The 18,336-nt window shown below is 43.2% G+C and overlaps 1 protein-coding gene across 3 annotated transcripts in view; it reads right to left on the reverse strand.

The window, feature by feature from the left end:
• NRP1 (neuropilin 1) overlaps positions 1-18,336 on the reverse strand; it is a 173,750-nt gene that overhangs the window by 29,927 nt on the left and 125,487 nt on the right. For all 3 annotated transcript variants that reach the window (XM_081109670.1, XM_081109669.1, XM_081109668.1), the window contains 2 exons: positions 14,483-14,814; positions 8,561-8,705 (listed from right to left, as the gene is read on the reverse strand). In XM_081109670.1, the coding sequence (XP_080965796.1) occupies positions 8,561-8,705; positions 14,483-14,814 (477 nt within the window). The remainder of the gene's footprint in view (positions 1-8,560; positions 8,706-14,482; positions 14,815-18,336) is intronic.

An 18,336-nucleotide genomic window follows, 5' to 3' on the forward strand; every position in this document is an offset into this window, starting at 1 on the left:
TCAGTTTTTCTTTGTCTATGGATGTATTTTTGTTCATCAGTTTATGTTGTTTATTATATCCCACATATGAGTGAGATCATGTGATATTTTTCTTTCTCCGACTGGCTTATTTTACTTAGCATAATGTTCTCCATGTCATCCATGCTGTTGCCAATGGTGAAAGTTACTTTTTTTAAATAGCAGCATAGTATTCCATTGTGTAGATGTACCACAGTTTTTTTTAATCCACTCATCTGCTGATGGGCACTTAGGCTGTTTCCAAATCTTAGCTATTGTAAATTGTGCTGCTATGAACCTAGGGGAAAAACATTATTCTTGAACTCTATATCTGGTAAATTGCTTTCTTCCATTTCATTTACCTCTTTTTTCTGGAGATTTCTTCTGTTCTTTCATTTGGGGTACGTTTCTTTTTCTCCCCATTTTGACTGCTTCTTTGTGTTTGTTTCTATGGATTTGCTATGATTTCCAGTCTTGATAGTGTGGACTTATGTAGTAGGTGTCCTCTGGGACCCAGTGGCGCAATCTCCTTGATCATTTGAGCTGGGTGCTCCAAAAATGTCCCTTGTGTGTGTTATGTGGGCTCTCCTGTTGTATTGGAGTTTTGATTCCTACTGGACCATTTGTGATGGGGTCAACCTTAGATTGGCTAACTCTGAGGACAGACCCTGACCATAGTGCATGAGGTGTTGTGCAAGTATTGACCACACGAAGCAGAATTTTCCTCAGCAGGGTCTGGTGCCTGCCAAGATCTACCTTTGGATATTCTATTTGTGAAGCTTATCAGATCCTGCTCTGATGTCTGAAGCTGGCCACCAGGTGTGTTGGTTTTAGGGCCTCTTGGGAGAGACTTTGGTGCAGGTCAATGTCAGATGCTGCTAGTGATTTGCCCTGTGAAACCTGTTTGAAGCTACAAAGCATTCCACAGTTTGTGACCGCCTCTGCTGGCTTGGTATACATTGTAAGGACCAAACTGTGCACCAAGGATGGCTTCCAACAAAACTGATCCCAGGGTCAGGTCAACAGAAGACCCAAGGCATTCCAAGATCTGCCTCTGCCTGCTTCTGCCTGTTGGCTGTCTCTTAGGCTCAGTCACTGAAATAGCCTCTGGTGGTATTCAAGTTGCATGAAGTAGGTTCTCAGTGAGTCACCAGGTAAGTGGAGTTCACTAGATTGATTCAGGTTCAAACTAGGTGCCAGTGCTGGGTCTGAGGCCACTCAGCAAAAGCCCCAGTGTATACCAAGTCTAGCTATTCCCCACTGAGTGCCCACAATTCTCTGTGGTGAGGTAAGGATCTCAGGAACTCATCAGGGCAAAACCAAGCAGAGTTTATCAGGTCCAAACAGACCAAGATTTTGACATGTGAAGGAAAGGCTCTGTATTGGTCTGGTATGTGAGAGCAAAAATGGACTATTTCCTAGAGCTACATAGCTCAGTCTGTCTCAGATTCTGCCTAGAGCCCAAGCTCAGCAGGGTAGAGCCTCCAGAAGTCAAGAAGGTGAGCTAGTGGATCTCCCATGAGAGGGAGCTGCCAGTCAGGCTTGGGGGAAGGTAAGGGGAGTGACCCCAGCAAAACTCAGTCTGTCTTGGATTCATATCTAGATTACCTGGCATGTCTGTGTTCGTCAGGGTGGGGCCACCAGGAGTCAGGAGGCTGGACCTGCTGTCTGCTGGAAGCTCAGAGGGTGAGGCTAGCAGATATTCTATGAGGCAGAGCCACCAGTCAAGCTTTCAGAAAAAAAAAAAATAGGGGGAATGGCTCCCATCCCAAAGCAACACAACTGAGTCTGCCCAGACCTCTACACTCCAGAGTAGGAAGCTGACTCTTCAGCAAGGCATGAGCTCTGCAGTGTGGGGCAATGAAGAGTTCAGAAGGTGGGGCTATTGCATTCCTCAGGCTGATGCTGTAAAGGGGAGAGTGCTCCACCCAAGAAAAATGATGTATGCAACATGGGAGAAGGACTCAGTAACAGTTATTTTGGCAGCTGTCCCTTTGGCTCTCTTTCCAGAGCCCAAAGCCCCAGTCTCTCTTTACAGGCACTATTCCACTCCACTCTTCCTCTGCAGGAGCCCAGGGTGAGTTGGCTGTGAATGAGATTTTTTGCATTGGCCCTTTAAGACCTGTGTCTCTAAAAGACTCTTGTCTCTCCCTGGAGGACAGAATCCCCACTGATTTTTACAGCCAGATGCTATGTGGGTGCCTTTTCTCAACTATGGTGCTCAGGGCTGAGGAGCCTGGTATGGGGTTGAAACCCCATGTTCTTCAGGGGACCTTTGCAGCTGTGGTGGGATAGGGCATGTGGGAGCTGGGGCATGTGGGAGCATCTCTGAACTTTCTACCAGTCTGGATATGCTTCTTCTGTAAATCCTTGTTTATAAGACTTTCGTTCAGATGGCCTCAGTTGGTTATTCAGGTTGATTATTCTGTATTTTAGTTGTAATTCCAATTTGATCTTGGGAGGATGTTAGTATACCTTTCACCTACTCTACTTTCCTCTCTCCTTCAACGTTAAATGATAGTCTTGGTTGTAGGTCCTTGTTTTTCATTATTTTGAATATTTTGTGTCAATATCTGTAGCCTGCAAAGTTTCTGTTGAAAAATCAGTTTTATGGAAGTTCCCTTATAGGTAACTAACTGTCTTTCTCTTGCTGCTTTTAGGATTCTGTCTGTCTTTAAATTTTGCCATTTTAAGTATGATGTTTCTTGGTTTGGGCTCTTTGGATTCATCTTGTTTGAGATTCTCTGCACTTTTTTGACTTGTATGTTCATTTTCTGTGGCAGGTTAGGGAAGTTTTCAGTCATTCTTTATTCAAATAGGTTTTTAATCTTTTGCTCTCTCTCTCTTCTTCTGGTAGTCCATGATGTATTGTTATGGTAAGTGTGGTTCAAGAGTCCCTTAAAATATCCTCTTTTTAACCAATTCTTTTTTTTTTTTTTTGCTTATTTAAATTCTATGTTTTCTGCTACCTATCTTCCAAATTACTGATTTAATCTTCTGCTTCTTCTAATCTGTTGTTGATTCCTTGCAGTGTAGTCTTCATTTCAGCATTGTTTATTTTGTGTGTTTTTTTTTTTGTTTGTTTCTTACTGGTTACTTTTTATGTTTTCTATATCCTTATATATGCTTACTCTTTCTTTGTGTGACATCCTCACTGTGTTCCTCTATTCTTCCCTTGAGTTCCTGAGCATCCTTATAAGCATTGTTTTAAACTCTATACTTGGTAGATTGCTTGCCTCAGTTTAGTTTCATTCTTTTTCTAGGGTTTCTCCTATTTTTTTGAGACATGTTTCATAGTCTCCTCTCTGTGTTTGTTTTTATTTGTCAGGTAGATCTTCTATGACTCCCAGTGTTAGCTGGGTGGCTTTATGTTGTAGGTGTCTTCTGGGACCAGTAGCACAGTCTTCCTGATCCCCTGAGCTGGGTGTTCCAGTAATGTACCTTGTATCAATTGTGTATGCTGTTCTGTTGTAGTTGAACCTTGATTGCTGTTGACATGTAGTGAGTTGGGTTAACCCTCAGACTGACTGCTTGTAAGGACTGGCCTTGACCACAAAGTAAAAGCTGCTGTGTTAGGGTCATTCCATGGAGCAGGATTTGCCACAGTGAGACTGTTACCCACTGAGACCACCTGTTTGGTTTGCCATTTATAGAGCTAATTGGGTGGTGCTCTGTTATGATCTGATGCCAGACACTAGGGTGTTGGTTCTGGGACTCCTTAGGAGAAACTAGTTCAGGCCAATGTCAGACTCTGCTTATGGCTGACCTGGGGGGACCTGGAATAAACTACAATGCTACCTTTGGTGTTAGATACCTGTCCTCTATTGGAGGTGTGTAGAAGAGGCCATGCTGCAAACCAAACTGATGCTGGCTGCCCCCAGTAAATTACCTGGGGCCACTCAACAAAGTTTATGCCAAGAACATCTACAGCCTCCCAGATGCCTGTAGTGCACAGCTGCTAAAAGAACCTCATGCAGTCAGTGAGATAGATGGGGTAAATGGTATTCACCAGGTTAATGCAGATTCATATTGGTGCCAGTGTAGAGTCTGGGGCCACTCATCAAGAGATACAGGGCACTAGAGCCCAGTTGCCACCTGCTTTAGGCCTCACATTTGAGAATTTTTAAGAAATACTAAAGTACAAACTAGCAGCCTGCCACTGAAAGAGCGCCTGGCTGTGTAGGGAATTGGGTGGGGTCTGAGGAAATCATCAGAGTGGAGTAAGGGGTGTCCACCAGTTAATGCAGATTCAGATTTTGTGCCAGAATCAAGCCTGGGTCCACTCATCAAAAGGCACAGTGCACATGGAGGCTAGGTGCCTCCTTCCTGCGGCCTGCATACCTTTGAGGGTTTTTAAGAATGACTGGAGTATAGGCCCAGGCTGGCTGCCTGTGGCTGAAAGAGCTTCTGCTAATGTTCTGGCTGAGTCCAGCTGCCAGCTCCTGAAGGCACTGTGGGAGTGGGAGAGTTGTGTGGGACAGGGTCTCAGGGAATCACCATGGTGGGGTGAGTGGTGTTCATCAGGTTAATTTGGATTCAGATTTAGTGCCCACCTATGCCCACAGGCCCTGTGGGGGGAGGGCTCAACACAGGATAGATATTGCTGGCCTGTTTGCCGTGTGTGTGGGGTGGGGGAGGGGGGGAGAGGGGGGGTGGGAATTGCGCTATCTCTTCATCTCTCTCTTCAAAGCCACAAAATTCAGCCTCTACCCATAAATCTCTTTTGCTCCTCCCACCACTCTCCCTTTGCTGGACCTCAGGGTGAGTGCCTATGAGTGAGAGAGTCTGTACATATCCCCTTTAAGAGGCCACCTGTGTTTCCAGAAGCCTTCTGTCTCACCCACATAGATGAAATTACCCCTGATTTTCACAGCCAAATGTTATGAGGGCTCTTCTTCCTGGCACTAGTGCTCTGGGTTCAGGAGTCCAATGTGGGGCTGAGACTCCTTACTCCTCAGAGGGAATCTCTGCAGCCAAAAATTCTCTCAATTCTTAATTGCCACACATGGGTGTGGAACCAGCGTATTTTGTGTCTCAACCTCTCCTACTGGTCTCAATGTGACTTCTTCTTTATATCCTCAGTGATAGTACTTCTGTTCAGTTAGTCTGCAGGTGGTTCTCCAGGTTGATTGTTCTATAATTTAGTTGTACTTTTGATGTGGTTATGGGAGGAGGTAAGCATAGCACCACCCTATGCCACCATCTGGACCTGAGGCCCCCAGGGTCTACTTATTATTCTCACTGAATTAATAGCACCCTTTCTGGCAATCCAGATGCTTGTCTTTGCTAAGATCTTCTTGCTCTTGATTATGTGCAACTTTTAAGTATTTAAAACTGTGTTTTTTTTCAGTTTGTTGGGTTTTTGTTTTGTTTTGTTGCATTCCTTACAGTTTTTACAAAGGAGGTGTCTACATTGGTGGTGGCCCAGAATAGTACCAAGATTAAACTGAAAAAAAAAAGGAGAAAGCAAATGATTTCCATGCCCTAATGTTAATACTTTAAAATAATTTATCTTCTGTGGTTCTCTAATTTTTCTGAAATATAAGTGCTAGTCCAAATAGGATGGATATTCAGGGAACGCTGGGATGGACCATATCCTCTTTCTGTATATCTCTAAATACCTCTAGTAGAAAAAGGCACAAAGTAGATATTTAGTAAATATCTGATAATCAATTTAAAGAAGAAAAAAGGCACTCCCTTTCATAAATCGTGTTTAAAGCTTTGACATTACTTTCCCTCATATTGGTTTCTCACATGGCTCAGGGTAACTTGCACACTTTTGTGAGAGCTTGGAAATATCTGCAGCAAATCCTTTCAACAACTTCTACCTCACTACAGAGTTGACACTGGCAAACTGCCACTAGGTTCAGTCTTTTTAACCATCCATTCATTCTACCTCCTAAATCAGTGTAATTCCTTGGATCAGAATCCAAGCTAAAGACCTGTCTCAAAGCAGCAGACTCCCTTTTTCAGATGACCACATTTTCTCAGTAAATTGAATGAATGAGTCTGCAGTTCACTCAATGTGCCCATCCTTCTTTTTCTTGGCATCTTTGCCAGAGACATGGCACATGGTCTTTTTTGGGCTGTGTTGATAGTGACTAGATAATTCAGAGGTCTGATTACAGATGTGGAAACATCTACACAATAAAGAATGACAGATGATAGCTTGTTTTAAAATAAACACATAGAAAAGTAGCTATGAATTATTCACTAGTATGGTGATTCATAGCTTAAGATTTATAGTGCATATTTAATGTGCTCAGAAATGTAATTACATTTGGGTAGCTGAAAACACACATAATTTTGAAACTACAGAAGGTGATAGTAAAAAAGAATTCTTCAAACAACTGTGAGCACATGCTGAATTGATTAAGATCTGGGTATTAGCAATAGCCATTCTTTGAGCTAACTTGGAGAAAGACCTTTACAGGGATGAAAAAGTTGGTATAAGATTACTCATTGATGCCTAAATGTAAGGCAGTGGACATTTTAATGTACAAAAAATCATTAAGTGGTATAATAAGCAACTATCATATCAAATTTTCAAACACTGATTTCATATATTACTAGAGGCCCAGTGCACTAAATTCATGCACAGGGGGGTCCCTCAGCCCGGCCTGCACCCTCTGCAATCTGGGACCCCTCAGAGGATGTCCGACTGCCGGTTTAGGCCCCATCCTAGATGGGGCCTAAACCGGCAGTCGGACATCCCTCCAGCAGGGATCACTAGCTCCTAATCATTTGCCTGCCTACTGGCTTGGTCACCACCTAACTGCTCCTCTGCTGGCCTGATGGCCCCCAACTGCCCTCCCCTGCCGGCCTCATGGCCCCCAACTGCCCTCCCCTGCTGGCCTGATCACCCCTAACCACCTCTGCCTCGGCCCCCACCACTGTGGCTTTGTCCAGAAGGGAGTTGGATGGTCGGAAGATGGTCAGTCTCCCAGTCTAATTAGCATATTACCCTTTTATTAGTATAGATGTGATAAAAATGCAGGGAGAGAACTGTTCTGAGGTCCATGTGGGGACTGAATTTGTCCTTGATATGTCCTTCAGATGATAACATAAATTTATGCAGTAACATCCTTAAATAGACCTCACTGTATATTCACATTCATTATCTCATGTAAAGTTTTGTGTCCCTGCAGCAGCCTAAGAAATTCATTGAAGAGAATGTGTTGATGTTGCAGTCTACCAAATGCTGCTTCCTGCTGGTATGCAATGGTAGTCAACACTGCATACAGAAACCTAGATTAGACACAGACTTCTAAACAACACTAAACGCATCAAAGGGATTGGTGGTTGCCAGGGGTTGGGGGAGATGAAAGTAGGGCAAAACTGTTTAATGGATAAGGAGTTTTACTTAGAGTGATGGAAATGTTTTAGAACTAGATGGAGGTAGTGGTAGCACAAATAATTGTGAATGTACTAAATTGTTTATTGTTAAATGGTGTATTTTATGTTATGTAAATTTTATTTCAATAAATTATTTTTTTAAGAAGTCAAAGGAGACAACCCCACTGAATCTGAGAAAGTTATGTAAGTGACCAAGACAAAAGTAGGATTCTGGAGGCACTAGTTTGCAGATTAGAATGTTCCAGAGAGTGTGCTAAAATGTTGAGCTTAGCAGGCACAAAGAGGTGAAAATACTGCAATTTTTAAGTCTTTGGGGGCATATAGCATGAAAAAAGAAATTTTTTTTAAAACTGGGAAAATTATAAATGGTAGGAGATTCTTCCTTTTAACAGCAGCATAGTATTCCATTGTATAGATGTACCACCATTTTTCAATCCACTTATCTGTTGATGGGCACTTAGGCTGTTTCCAAATCTTAGCTATGGTAAATTGTGCTGCTATGAACATAGGGTTGCATATATCATTTCTGATTGGTGTTTCTAGTTTTTTGGGATATATTCCTAGAAGTGGGATTACTGGGTCAAATGGGAGTTCCATTTTTAGTTTTTTGAGGAAACGCCATACTGTTTTCCACAGTGGCTGCACCAGTCTGCATTCCCACCAGCAGTGCAAGAGGGTTCCTTTTTCTCTGCATCCTCGGCAGCACTTGTTGTTTGTTGACAGGTGTGAGATGGTACCTCATTGTTGTTTTGATTTGCATCTCTTGAATGATTAGTGACTTTGAGCATGTTTTCATATGTCCTTGGAGCTGGAGAGCATTATGCTAAGCAAAATAAGTCAGCCAGAGAAAGATAACTATCACATGATCTGACTCATTTGTGGATTATAATGAACACCATAAACTGATGAACAAAAATAGATCCAGAGACTGAGAAGCATTGATCAGATGCTCAAACCTCAGAGGGAAGATAGGGGAGGGTGGGAGGAAGGGGGAGAGAACAACCAGAGAACTTGTATGCATGCATATAAGCATAACCAATGGACACAGACACCAGGGGGTGAGGGCATGAGCGGTGGGAGGGGGAGAAATGGAGGGGGGTAAGTACACATATGTAATACCTTAATCAATAAAAAACAAAACAAAACAAAACAAAACAAAACAAAACAAAACTGGGAAAGTTAAAGGGACTTTGGAAATTGTAATTACCTTCCACTTCACAGCCCAGTAGCTCCATTCTTAGCCCTAGTCCACCATGAGTGGCTCTCTCAGGGTAGATCCTGATGAATCGTGTGGAAAGAGGTTGGAAAGTTCGTAGCTCAGGCGTATCATAATTGCTGTTGCCTTCAAAAGACTGTGAAGTATGAAAAATACCAGTTATTAATAAAACCACCTATTCAGCAGACAGCAGAAGAGTCTCTCCTTCGGTCTCTTAATAGAGCAGAGAAATAGGGATCATTCTACCACTTTGTAAATGCCTGACATTCATTTCATAAATGAGAAAGGAAAAGACAATTCAACTTCTTTAAGAAGTGATAGATGTCATTTCTCAGAAACTAGAGTATTCCCTGAGGCTATACCAGAAGCAGTCATGAGACATGTTTTTAAATGATATGTTGACATGCCTTGGAGAAGTGACACTTTAACCACTTCCTTGAGGTTGGAGAACTATAATTCAAGAAGAGAACTTGCCACTTTTCAGAGCTTATAATAGACACCACATTTTCAATAACTACTCCTGTTACATTCTCTTCAATCAGTGGGTCCTCTAGAAGAGGGATGAATTAAATTGCTGAAGAAGGAAATAGTAAATTTAATGCAGTGCAAATGCTGTTTACTCAAGAACTTGTGTTATTCCAATGCCTTAAAATTCTATTTACATAAGGTGTTCCAGCACTTGGGAGTATCTGTAGATAAAAGACCTCCTTTTCTCAGAAAGAGAACAAGAGCCCTGTCTGTTAAGTGATGTTCTGATGAATGGGTTGAATTGCACCTCTTTGTCAAGAGCATTTCTAACTTGAAGTCAGTGACATATTTTCAGGAGCTAAGCTATTCATTGCCAGTGCTGCTGCTAAATTATTTTATTTTCCTTTTTTACATTGACAGGAAGGTCAAAATCCTTGAGTGGAATCATAAGCAAATGGAGCAATGACTAGGCTTCTTTTCTTTTTTTAGAAATGGATAAGCCTCACTATATATCCTCTTCTCCCTACACCATTTTTAATCCAGTCCAGAATGGGAGAAGCGGGGAGAGGGAGAGGCAAGTTTAGAAAAATCAAATTGCTTTATCATTAGGAGTGGCCTTTTATATGTCAAATAACCTAAGATGTTTACTGGTGAAAGGTATTGTTTAAAGTGCTTAAAATATATTAATTCATTTAATCCTCTAGACAACTCCACATGGTAGGTTCTATTATTACCCCTGTTTTACAGGTGAACCACAGAGAGGTCAAGCAACTTTCTCATGGCCATATGGTAAGTGATAGAGCTAAGATTCAAACGTGGGCAGTCTGAACTGGTGCCCTTCACTCTTACAATGCTGTGATGCCTCAGCCCTTAGAAATAATCTAGTCAAATGTCATCATTTCAATAAATGAAAACATTGAGGATCAGGGAATTGAGTTCTTTGCCCATGTCCACACACTTAGTTTCATTGTTTTCTTTAAATTATCTCATTCTAGGCTACTAAGCTTGGTAGATCAGACCGAGTGGATGGCCAGTCCCAGGCCTGTCAGCAGGAGTGGGAACCATACCTAACAGTTGTCATAAAGCAGCCAAAGAAGCTATCTTTCAGTGGTGAAAACATCATGGCAAAACAGGAGACACATGTAAGAGGAGATAGACAGATTGAGTAGGTTGTGACATAACCAGGGCTTTTCTGAGTTCTAGAAGTAAATTGGTCCTTTCTGACTCAGAAAAGCCTCCAGGAATTTCAAAGTACATGACTAACATAGACCCACTTCTCTCAATTAAGGTTTCCTTCTATTATTTTCAAGAGTAAATTCCCTATTGGCTGGGGTTCTACATTCTTGATAGAATTACAGTTGTTGCCAGTAATTGAGAATCTGACATATATTATTGTTAGGCTCTATTAAGTATCATCAATTAAGAGTAATCTATAACAATAAAAGCATAATATGCTAATTAGACCAGATGTCCTTCCGTCCTTCTGGACAAAGCCAGGGCTGCGAGGGAAGTCCGGGTCCTAGGTGCCTGCCAGCAGCTGGAGGGAGGGAAACCTGGGTCTCAGGTGCCAGAGGGAAGCTGTTGACGGCAGCTGGGGGAAGGAAGGCCTACTCTTGCATGAATTTTGTCTAACAGGCCTCTAATATACTAATAACATAGCTTCAACAATCATAGGAGAAAAGCACTCTTTTAACTTGCGGTTTCTAAAATATTTTCAGAGTTTTTATCATATGTGTGTAGATATTTTCTTTCTTGTGTCCCAGACTCTTCTCCTAATTTTAACTTGAGCAAAAAATTGGCACAATGTAAATACATTATAAAAGCTGTCAGAGATGAACTGGGAAGAATATTAGCAATGTAGAGCCATATACAACAGTGCTAATTGTTTTTAAAAATATGTTTTTATTGATTTTTAGAGAGATAGAAAGGGAAAGAGAGATAGACACATCAACTGCCTCCTGCATGGCTCCCACTGGGGATTGAGCCTGCAACCTGGGCATGTGCCCTGACTAGAAATGGAACCAGTGACCTCTTGGTGCATGGGTCGACGCTCAACCACTAAGCACACTGGCTGGGCAGAACTGGGTTAATTTTACTAGCATGAGATCATTTATAAAAAGTCTGTGTCCTTTTACTAATCATGTTTTAGAAAAGGGCTTTGTGTATTTAGATCTTCTATGTGCTCCTGAAAAGTCTAGTTAATACAAAGACTGATATATCTTGTCCATAATTTGAGTAGGAAGCAAGGAGAGGGCATAGAAGATTTTAAATCCACTGAAGTGCTATTTCATTTCACAAAATAGTACTCATTTTACTGTTACATATAAGGGACATGGCATCCTAAGGAGGTAACCTTCATTTATAAGTTTAAATATAGTATGTTTTAAATATCTTTATACAATTTATAAATATGTACTGCTTCTAAGTTGAAGGTTTTACCAGTATCTTTTCTCATAAAATTATTTTATTTCTGGGAAAGGACATTTAGGGGTAACTTATTAAGCTCTATCTAAACAACTTAGAAGTTTCATGGTTTTAAATACCATAGAATGATGGTAAAAAAATAATAATATTTTAGGAATAAAATTAAACACATTCAACCAATCTTGAATGGACTTTTTTTGTTAAAATTGAAAACTGTGTGTTGCCTTCTTGTGGAATTCTATATGCAATGTATTACAAGAGAGTGATAGCTTTAAACTTGATAGCAGATATGTGCATTGGACAACACAGGGAAGCATATGGTGCATCCTTTCAGAGGTTACGGTACTTTGTTATCTTTCTGTCTGAGAACCCTAGTATTGAAGAACATGTCACTACAGCACATACTGCCATATGACAGCAGCTCCAGGAAGTTGTTGATTTCCAGCACACTTTGTGATAAAGTCACAAGGCTCATGACTCCTTCAGAGATTGACTCTTAGGGAGAATTGCAGTTTTCTGTTTATTTTACTTTTTCTCTCACCAAAACAAGAGGGGCAGACATAAAATGGAAAATGAAATGGACACAAGAAAGAAAATATCTACACACAGATGACAATAACTCTGACAATGTTTTAGAAATCACAAGTTAATGAGAGTGAGGTGGAAGTGAAATTCTTTCACTTCTGACAGCATCATCCCTGTCAGTGGCTGACCTGCAGCCAGTTGGGGAGAGGGAAGTCTCTGCAGAGCTCTGCGTCTGAAAGAGTGGAGCTGACTGCACTGCCCAACTTTTGATTTCCTGCCTGCCATACCTTTGCTTGAGTCATATATTAAGCCACATTCCCACACTTGCCTAGAATGGGACCAAAGACAATATTCCCCCCAATTAGCTAGAATCTTCTTTTCACAAAAGGGGTAGGTCCTGGGCAAAGTGGGGTTGGGAAGGATGGAACAAAAAGCCAGTTGTTTGGGTTGTGAGAAGTTTCATTAGCTGAATACAAATCCTTCATCGCATATAGCATTTAATGTCTATGGTTTGTTACTTATTTTAGTCTCAAACCAGCTTCTGGTCACCCAACATACTCCTTTCCTAGTTGGCATTGTGTACTCAGGAAATTCAAATAAATTTAATAATCACCCTAAGAAAAACCTAATCACTAAAGAACATCTGTTTGGTTAAAAAATATCACACCACATGTTCTATTGAACATTGGAATGTTTTTATATCGAGACTAGAGGCCCTGTGCATGAAATCTGTGCACAGTAGGGGTCCCCTCAGCCCAGCCTGCACCCTCTCCAATCCGGGATTTCTTGGGGGATGTCCGACTGCTGGTTTAGGCCCGTTCAGAATCGGGCCTAAACCGGTAGTTGGACATCCCTCTCACAATCTGGGACCACTGGCTCCTAACTGCTCACCTTCCTGACTGACTGATGGCCCCTAACTGCCCCCCCCCCCCCGCCAGCCTGATAACCCCTAACTGCCTCTGCCTGCCTGCCTGATTGCACCTAACTACCCTCCCTGCCAGCCTGATCACCCCTAACTACCTCTGCCTTCTGGCCTGATAGTCCCCAATTGCCCCCTCTGCTGGCCTGGTCACCCATAACTGCCCCCTTCACCAGCCTGGTCACCCCTAACTGCCTCCCCCTGCCAGCCTGGTTGCCCCTTACTGCTCCCCTGCTGGCCTGGTTGCCCCCAACTGCCCCCCTCTGTTGGCCTGGTCACCCCTCACTGTCCCCTTGCAGCTTGGTTACCTCCAACTGCTCCCCCTGTTGGCCTGGTCACCCTCAACTCAGCCCCCACCAGCCTGGTCACCCCCAACTGCCCCCCACTTCCGCCCTGGTCACCTCACGCAGCCTGCTGTTCAGTTGTTTAGTCATCCCTCACTAATCCCCTTGCCAGCCTGGTCACCCCACACAGCCTGCTTTTCCGTCGTCCATCCAGTTGTTTCAGTCGTGATGGCCCCTGGCTTTTTACATATTGGGATTCACTTCTCTTTTCACTGGATCAAGAGCAAGCTGCATTTTAAAAGGTTCCAATGCATAAAAAAATACTTAAGCATTACTTACAATAGTCAAAGGTAGAAACATTCTAAGTGTCCATCAATGGATGAAAGGATAAACAAAATGTGGTATGTACATACAATGGCATATTATTCAGCCTTAACAAGAGGAAATTCTGACACGGATCATCTTGAAGACATTATGTTAAGTGACAAATGCAGGGTGAGGCAAAAGTAGGTTTATAGTTGCTCATATGGAAAATAATACAATAATCAATAAATGATAATACAAAAATAAACTGTTTTGCATACTCACAACTGTAAACCTGCTTTTGCCCTACCTTGTATTATATGATTGCACTTGTATGAAGTAGTTGGAGTTGTCAAATCCATAAAAACTGAAAGTAGAAAGGTGGTTTCCAGGGACTGGGGGAGATGGGAAATGGTAGCTATTGCTTAATGGACACAAACTTTCAGTTTTGCAAGATGGGGAAGTTCTGGAGATTGGTTGCTGAACAATATAAATATACTTAACATTACTGAACTACACACCTACAAAGGTTAAGAAGGTAAATTTTATGTTATGTGTATTTTATCATAATTAAAATTTTTTTTAAATATATTTAAAGGAGGAAAGAAGATCGAACAGGAAGGGGAGGGTTAACTGATAAATTAGAGTCTACTGAGAGATTTTAAGTTTTTTTCCCAGTTGCTGCTGGCAACTCCCTGATCCCCATTCTCATGGGGATAGTTACTCTATCTCCTGTCTGTGTTCAACTACTTGCCTACCCTAAGGGAGGGAAAGGTGGCCAGCATTGCAATTCTTTTCTGTTTATCTCGGACATCACTTTCTGTACCTCAATCCTGTCTGTCCTAGAATTGGAGGTCACTGATCTCAGGAATGAAAAGAAATAAAAAGTCTTTTTTCCTCAGGAAAGGGCGAAGGTCCTTGAGCAAAGTCAAGGATGTGAGGAAGGACTTCCTCCTGGAAGTCCATTTACTCCCTGTCCCTGGATCTTACCTTAGCCTTGCGTTTGCTGTCATCCATGATCATTTTCCAGTCTGAGCCATTGTTGCTATACCCAATCTTGAACTTCCTCATGGACACTTTGTTCTCCCGGTGCTTTCCCCCCTGAATGATGATGCCCCTCACAATCTTCTCTTCCCCTAAGTCCACTTGGAGCCACTCATTTATGTATGGATGAGGTGCAGGTGGCAGTACCCAGCCAGAGCGACTAGTCACAAGGCGAATGTTTTCAGGCATCCAGTTCCTGTCCCCTTGATTTGAGGCTGTAATCTGGGAGTCAGAAATAAGACCAGACACCATGCCCAGCATTCCAGAGCAAGGATAATCTAGAGGGTGAAATGAAATAGATAATGTAAAATGATTTTATGCTTAGAAAGACTATGACATATTAAGTAAAAACATTTTCTGTATCCATGCCTATAAGTGTTTAAGTCTTTGTATCATTTATACCACATTTCAATAAAGAAATATTTCAATAAGAACATACATTTCCCTCCTTTCTGAGTTTTTCCAAGACAATTAATAACATCATAGATCTTTTCATATCTTCTATAGCAACCCATGTAGCTTCTGAGAATAATGAGGGTATCAATCATTGAGTAATTCATTGGGAGCTTAACAACAAAATGGTGGGCAGCCATGGAGCTGGAGCAAGCGGGAGGCTTGGTTGCCCCAATGATGGAGAAAGCCAAGCTTCCCGCCTGCTGCGGCTGGCTCTGAGCTCCACTCAAAGCAACAAAGTTTCAATTATAAAAGATAAATAAACCCCAGATACCTGCTTTCAGCCAGCTGTGGCCACGGAGCTGGAGTGAGTGGGAGGCTTGGGTTTGCCCCTGGCAATGGAGGAAGCCAAGCTTCCCTCCCGCCCACCCTGGCTGGCTCTGAGCTCCACTCAAGGCTATAAAGTTTCAATTATAGAAGGTAAATAAATCCCAGAATAAAAAAAAAGAAATGAAAAAAAGGAGAGGCTGGGAGCTTCCATTGCTGGGCGGCTTGGCCAGCCTGAACACGGCCCTCAGCCCCTCACCCAGACTGGCCAGGTACCCCAGTGTGGACCTCCCACCCTGAAGGGGGTGTGACCAGCCTGCAAACACCCATCAGCCCCTCACCGAATCTGGCCAGCCACCCCAGCGGACCCCCCACCCTGAAGCGGGTGTGACCAGCCTGCAAACAGCCATCAGTCCCTCACCCAGGCTGGCCAGGCACCACAGTGGGACCCCCACCCTGGTCCAGGACACCCTTCAGGGCAAACTAGCCGGCCCCCACCTGTGCATCAGGCCTCTATCCTATATAATAAAAGGGTAATATGCAAATTGACCCAAACAACAGAACAACTGGGAATGACTGGTCACTATGACACACACTGACCACCAGGGGACAGACGCTCAATGCAGGAGCTTCCCCCTGATGGTCAGTGCACTCCCACAGGGGAGCTCTGCTTAGCCACAGCCAGGCTGATGGCTTCCAGTACAGTGGTGGTGGGAGCCTCTCCCACCTCCTCAGCAGTGCTAAGGATGTCTGACTGCAGCTTAGGCCTGCTCCCTGCTGCATGCCATGTCAGTTATTCTCATCTCTCCAACTGGGGTAGTTTCCTTTTCTGGAGGTCTTCTCGCATATCAATGGCCACATTTAGTTTCTTGGATGACTGCTATTTGCCTCCCCACATTTTAAGTTCTCTTGATGGAAGAACCACATCCTATTTAAAAATTTTCTACGATTCATTGTGCCTTGCTTTATAAATAGTATTTGCTCAACAAATATTCAGTGAATGAATCAAATGATTAACACAATAAAAGGCAGCTGTCCATTTTCAAAGCACCTTTTCCTAGATGGGATCTGGAAACTAACAATACTGTAAATTCAATGGGGCTTATGAAAAGATTTACAAAAACTATTTTACTGGGGGGATATAAAATTATAGTGTTAAAAATAGAAATCACATTTTTAGTCAGTGTGGTCACACCTGCTTGATTCAAAACCAGATGTTACCATTTGGAGAAAAACACAATTAACTTGAATATTTTAACAATAGCAGAACCTTTACCAGATTAATGTCCTTTCTCTAATGCAGAGCTGGCTAGGGTGCAGTTTACAACCCACAAACCTAGCATGCCCAACTTCTATTTGGCCAACGAATACATGGAAGACAGACTGCCATTCCTTCTGTCTGTCTGTCTCATCCAAAAACAACAAAGAACAGTTAAAGGGAAACTTGATTGGCCTTTGACCGAAAACTTTGAGAGTCTTTCAGCAATTCTTGGGAGAAAAAAACAAACAAACAAACCACAATTCAAGGTGTAAATGAGATGGAGGGATTTAATTTCATTTTCCATAGTAGTAGGCTGGGTCAGAAGTACTTCAGCCTGGCTACATGTCAAATCCTTTGCAAATAGTATTGCCAGATTTAGCAAACAAGCAATCAGATAAAAAGACAAAACAAAACAAACAAGAAAACAGAAAACAAGAAACATGATGCCAAGCTAAATTAGAATTTCAAACAAATAAGGAATGATGTTTTAGTATAAGCATGTCCCAAATATAGCATGGAGCATACTTATCCTAAAAAATTATCTGTCGCTTTGCCACTAATCCGGAGAGGAGAAAATGGCGACCAGCAGGAAGGTAGGGAGGGAGAGTGTGAGAGCGCAAGGAAGTGATAGAGGAGTGTGTGGACGCGTGTGGTGTGTGTGTATGACCTAGGGACAGTTAGATTCTGCAGGTCTTCTAAGGGGCTGCTAAACCGGGCAGTCTCAGGCGGCGGAGTCCCGCTCCCTCACGGACACTCCTGGGCGGACAGCACAGGCACAGCGACCACGCCATCTTGGGAAACAGAGCTGCTTGAGACTAGGATCCTGGCCTCAGCACCACCCAGTCTGATCTCAGATGCATACCAGGACCCTGCAGCCACTGGGGACAGGGACCTGTGACCACAGCTACAGACCTGCGGACACCGAAAGTGCGGAAATCCCCGTGGCAGATCAGTGAGTAACACAGCCCATCCCCCCTTTCCCGCAGGCTTGCAGGCAGCACCAGAGTAACTAACTGATAGACCCACCCCTTGCCTGGGCCTCAGCGCTCCAGGAACTTTAGCCTGGAAGTGCGCGAGCACCTTGGAACTGATCCCACTTAGGGCCGGCTTCTGAGCCCTGGGCTGGGAGCAATCGCGTGAACACTGGGAATTTGACCCGCATATCACAGGCCCAGGGACCCCGATTCTCTGGGCATGAGGCAGCACCAAGCACCAGTGACTTGACTGTGCTTCTTATCACCTGCGCCTGAGATCCTGATTCCCTGTGCATTCATACTAAGAGCCAGTGACTCCAATTCCTGGTGCAAGGGCACACAGGGACCCTGATTCTCAAGGCAAGGTCACGCAAAGCAACAGAGACTCTGATACTGGATTCTGGGGAACTCTGACTCCTGGCGCATGCTAGGGGGCTCTGGTTTTCAACACGCTTCAGGGGGGTCTCTGTTTCAGCACAGTGCAGGCAGGGTCCCTGATTCTAAGGGCGCATACGAGGCCACATTGAGCGCTGACAACACTGACTCTGAGAGAGCCTGGTTCCCACCAACCCACAATAACCACACATCTTACTGTCAGAGCTCTTCAGTGACACTAGGGTGGTGGGAGGCTCCCACTGCACACAGCTCAGGCCCCGTTTGAACCATCGGGAGATAATCAGAATGAAGAGACGAAACAACACCCAGAGGAAAGGCAATGAGGAGTCACCAAGAAAGGAAATTAATGAAGTTGAAGCATGCAACATGACAGAAAAAGAATTCAGAATAATGGTTGTACAATTCATTCACCGGATGGATGACAAAATCAACAACCTATGCAAGAACCA

This window comes from Myotis nattereri (genome assembly GCF_964212035.1).
Source record: "Myotis nattereri genome assembly, chromosome: 1".
NCBI classification, from domain to species: Eukaryota; Metazoa; Chordata; class Mammalia; order Chiroptera; family Vespertilionidae; genus Myotis; species Myotis nattereri.